Below are 4,724 nucleotides of genomic sequence, written 5' to 3' on the forward strand. Positions count from 1 at the left end.
GGAGGGGAAGCAGACTCCCCGCTGAGCAGAGAGCCAATGTGGCGCTCAATTCCAGGACCCTGAGATCATGATCTGAGCCAAAGGCAGAGGCTCAACCCACTAAGCCACCCAGGCACCCCTAAAAATGTTATTTTTGAAGAATATTTAATGACCAGCGAAAATGCTAGCCATTCCAATTCAAGTAGGAAAAAGATATATAATGTGACCCTTATTTTATAAGAGCCATTTTTAGAAACATACTGGTTTAAAAATATTAGGGAAAAAAAGCCTGAAATAAACTACATTGAATTATTAACTGTATTAGCTCTGGGTAATTTTCTATAACTAACATCATTCAACAAATACTTATTGAGCATCTATCTCTCTGCTATTACACAGTGATGAGCAAGAGGCATCTATTCCTTCCCTCTTGTAGCTAGACATGTCATACTTGTATAATCATACTTGTATAATCTATCAGAAAAAGCATGAAAATTAGAAAAAAAAAATGCATGGGTTTGCCCACTCTGAATTTATAGCCCACAAAAGGTTAAAAAACAAACAAACAAAAAAGATTTCAAGACCTTCTCTGGAATAGAAGTTGGGAAAAATTTTGATACAAACATTTTGATAAAGACTACTTCAATAGCTTGTACTGTTAATTATAAACTGTAACATGGTACTATAATTGTCTAGATCATTTGACATGTCTAATTCTTCTGTGGACAGAATGTAGTGAAAACACTAAATCTCCAGACTTCCTCTTGCTGTTGGCAGATTTTGAATATTAACATTAATTACAAATAAAGTTTGCTCAGCTGAAATCTAATCCTTCACCCATCTTCTACCACATTTCTTTTCTCTTTTGTTTCTTTCCCCTCTACCATTTCCTGCTCTTCTCTATTTATCTAAAAGAATTCTTATCGTTTCAACCAGGGAATAGCCTAGCCCTCCCCTACTGGAGATTCTCAGCGAAGACTGGAGCTTCAGAGGAGACCTGTGTTTTTGAAGAGCATACACATAATTCACAAAGAGTCTCAAAGCTGCAGTCCTTTTAAAGCTCCTGTTTCATAAGATACTTGCTTTTCCTGGCAAGAATAAAATCCTGCTCCAAATAGTTGCTGTAGTTGTAGTATTTATAAAGAAAAATAGGTGGTACCTGACTAGAAGAGCAACTAATTTGCCTTCATTATTTTCTACCATTAGTATTTTACTAGTTTGTATCACTGACTGAAAATACTTCTAAAGCTTCCAAAGATTTTTAGCTAATCAGAAACAGCGATAAATAGCAAAATTACTCCAACCACTCTGAGCTTCAAAACTTCAGCACTACATTCTGAATGTTACACGTTTTTAGGTATATAAAAGGAAGTAAATACAGCTGACACAATCTGTAGGATTTAGAGAAAATGGGTATTTAGCTGAAAATGGGTATGCTATGAAATAGTTTTCCACAGTTTTCCTAGAGAATTCAAATAATTAAAATTTGTACAAAAAATACATAGCAGGATATCATAATAGGCACTGCAGATAAACAAAGCATTAAGTGCTTTTGAGGACAGGAAAGATAGCAACATTTGAAGGTAGGGTTGCAGGTGATTCCAGGTAATTAGAAAAAAGGAAAACAAAAGATAAGGAACCAGGATTTTGAGGATATTTAGGAATCAGAGGCTGGCCAAGAATATATATATATATGACTGTGAGAGGGCATGAATGTGGTGAGGAAGGAGATGGGGCTGGGGGTGGGGAGGGGAAGATGATGTATGATAAATATTCAGTCACTGATCCTCCATTTAGGAGCTGTGGAAGAGAGACACAAGGCAGGGAAGTTCCAGGGTCAAAGACAAGCATTAGTTTTCCCTTTAAGGGTTGTAACCCTTTGCTTTTCCTGGCAAGAATAAAATCATTCTCCAGAGAATTGCTATAGTTATTATACTTTATTTTTATTTTTTATTTATTTATTTTTTAAAGATTTTATTCATTTATTTGTCAGAGAGAGAGAGAGTGAGAGTGAGCACAGGCAGACAGAGTGGAAGGCAGAGGCAGAGGGAGAAGCAGGCTCCCTGCAGAGCAAGGAGCCCGATGTGGGGCTCGATCCCAGGACGCTGGGATCATGACCTGAGCCGAAGGCAGCTGCCCAACCAACTGAGCCACCCAGGCGTCCCTATACTTTTTTTTTAAAGTGGAAATCTTGAGACTTTTGTGGGGAAGACACTTTAAATTTTCTTATAGATGGAGAAGATAAAATATACAAGAACTGGAATTTAGACTATTTCACTAACATGAACTGAACTGATCTAATTCATAGTGAATCATAAGATGAAAATGGCTAAAAAATAGGACTAAGAAGGCAAAAGAGGAATTTCAACTTTTTCAAGAGCATTCCACAAAATGGCTAATCCATACCTAAACAATGAAGAGTTAATTACCTCTAATTCTACATAAAGAGGATCCTGTCATTATTATCCACTTTGAATTCAAAGGCATTCATAGGGCAAGAACTGGGACTTTCCTTATAGTTCACCACCCCATACCTAGAACAGTGCCTACACAGAAGATTCAAATGCCCTTTTAACGAATAAAAAGTCTATCCATCACAGTCCATTTCAGTAAAATGACACAGTACTAGAGCTGTCATATACCACTCGGCATCATTATTATTAATGGAATAATAAAAGCAGAAAAGGAGGGAAAAAAAGGATGTTTTCTTTACATTTTACCATCTGTGCAATACAATAACATACCCCAGAGGAGTGGACAGTAAATTACCCATATGAAAGGAGGCCATTTCAGCTATATGCAGGAGTGTTGTTTGGAATAATGGAACATATATCATGATTAAACCCAATAAACAAACTGTTGCAAAAATCAAAGGAAATGTCCTTTAATATAGCCACATGAATTGCATTAACGCTTCTTTTAAAATAGAAAACAAAACCATAAAACAATCTGAAACAATCTTCTTTCTTTTTAATCCTTCAAGAACTCAATGGATTTACAGAATTCAGTTTGCTTCTCCATAATTTTTCTTTAATCCCAAATTAAAAGTACCTTCCCTTCCCCATTTATCTCAAATAATGCAAAAGAGCACAATTAAGAAGACAACAGCTCCTACCCCTTCTTGGTCATTGAATGTTCTAAATCCCTGAGAGAGGAACTGCTAAAGTAGGGGGGGAAAATCAACCAAATACAAATGATGAAACATCTGCCAGGAAAAGCTGAATTCTCCACAGAATAATATCCGTGCACACATCATTTTAATTGGTATTACACTGCTTACAATTAAAATTGACAGACCTGGTTTCATAATGACTTTTAAATCAAGCTCATCCACTTAAGAATTTTTTCTTTAAATGCAAATGCCTAATGTCAATATTCTTCTCATCTACTGTCTTCCATGAAGCATTTTTCCATGCTAAGACTAGCACATCCTCATGTGCAACTCTAAAAGCAGATTCGAACTTCCCTCAATGCCACAAAAAAGACATAAAAAGCCTTTATACCACACACACACACAGTACCACCGTGGTTTGCAAAGGTGTGGTTAGTTTTGCGTGTTGGTGGCGATCAGAGCAAGCAATGAACACAGAGTGCTCTGAGCGCAGTAAAAAAGGAACCCAGGCCGCTACATCCCCAAGATGCAACAATAAAGGCATCTTCCCCACGTCTCATACTCCGCCAGAAAGTGGCCCTATTCCCGAGAGCCAGCCGACCTCAGGAAAGGAGCCCGGCTCCGGGCCCGGCCTGCCTCACCTTGTAGACGTCCCCGTAGGTGCCGCTGCCGACCCTCTGGACGAGCTCGTAGTCCTGCTGCGGGTTCCGCCTCAGGATGTCCGCGGCAGGCCGCAGCGGGGCCTCCATCTTCGCTCAGGGCCCGGCCCCCGCCGGCTCAGCCCGCGGCGCCCCGATTCCCGCTAACGAGGACGAGCGGCGCCGCTTTCCAACATGGAGCCTCTGCCCGCAGCTCCGCCTGCACGAGGGACAAGCAACCACTACAACCCCGAACGGCCCAGCCCCTTCCCTTCCGCCCCGCCGGGGGCCGCGGACAAGCGGGCCTAGGAGGGTCCCCGGCGCCCCGCAGTCGCGGCCCGGTCGCGGCCCTTCCCCCTCCTGGCCGCCCGCGAACAGCCCGGCCGGTCTCCCCGCCCGCCGGGAGCCGGGGGCCCGCTCGGTATCCGAGGGGGGCGGCCCCGCTCTTTGTTGAGCGCCGAGTCTGGGACCTACTTCCTCGCCGGCGCCCGCGTCCCGCTTTCCCGGCGCCCGCCGGCCACTCCAGGTCTCCGGGCCGCCGCCTCCCGCCGCACCGCACGTCCTCTCGCAGGCGGCGGAGGCGCGTACCGTCGCCGCCGCCGCCGCCGCCGCCGCCGCCGCACCACGTCCCCCACCCGGGGCTGCGTCACCGGGTGAAACGTTCCCGGCCAGCGTGGGTCGGCGCCCAGCGGCCCGCCCGAGCGCGCCGGCCGCGGGACCAGAGTGCCGCCCTGAGGCCTGGTCGGGACACGACACCCTCCCGGCCGCCAGGCCGCCGTGCCCCCCGGCCGGGCGCGTCCTTTCGGGACCCGGGCTGTGCTACCCGCGGAGATTACGGACGCCCGCGGGCATTCTTGAACCGACGGGCCTCCGCTAAGCCGCCCCCAGCTGCGTCAGGTAAATCTGGAGGGTGACGGGTACAGGGACAAGGGTGGGCACGAGGGCAGCCTTTCCAGTTCAACACGGAAAAGGTACGCTGAGGGCACTGGGCCAGA

At 45.4% G+C, this 4,724-nt stretch overlaps 1 protein-coding gene across 1 annotated transcript in view; it reads right to left on the reverse strand.

The window, feature by feature from the left end:
* The window catches only part of MAP4K5 (mitogen-activated protein kinase kinase kinase kinase 5), a 108,363-nt gene extending 104,069 nt beyond the window's left edge, over positions 1-4,294 (reverse strand). Inside the window, exons 1-2 of the mRNA XM_059373163.1 lie at positions 4,204-4,294; positions 3,733-3,949 (exon numbers count right to left, since the gene is read on the reverse strand). Coding sequence (XP_059229146.1) covers positions 3,733-3,840 — 108 coding nt within the window. The 5' untranslated portion in view covers positions 3,841-3,949; positions 4,204-4,294. The remainder of the gene's footprint in view (positions 1-3,732; positions 3,950-4,203) is intronic.
* Positions 4,295-4,724: the final 430 nt, after the last annotated feature.

This window comes from Mustela nigripes, chromosome 13, assembly GCF_022355385.1.
Source record: "Mustela nigripes isolate SB6536 chromosome 13, MUSNIG.SB6536, whole genome shotgun sequence".
In the NCBI taxonomy this organism is placed as follows: domain Eukaryota; kingdom Metazoa; phylum Chordata; class Mammalia; order Carnivora; family Mustelidae; genus Mustela; species Mustela nigripes.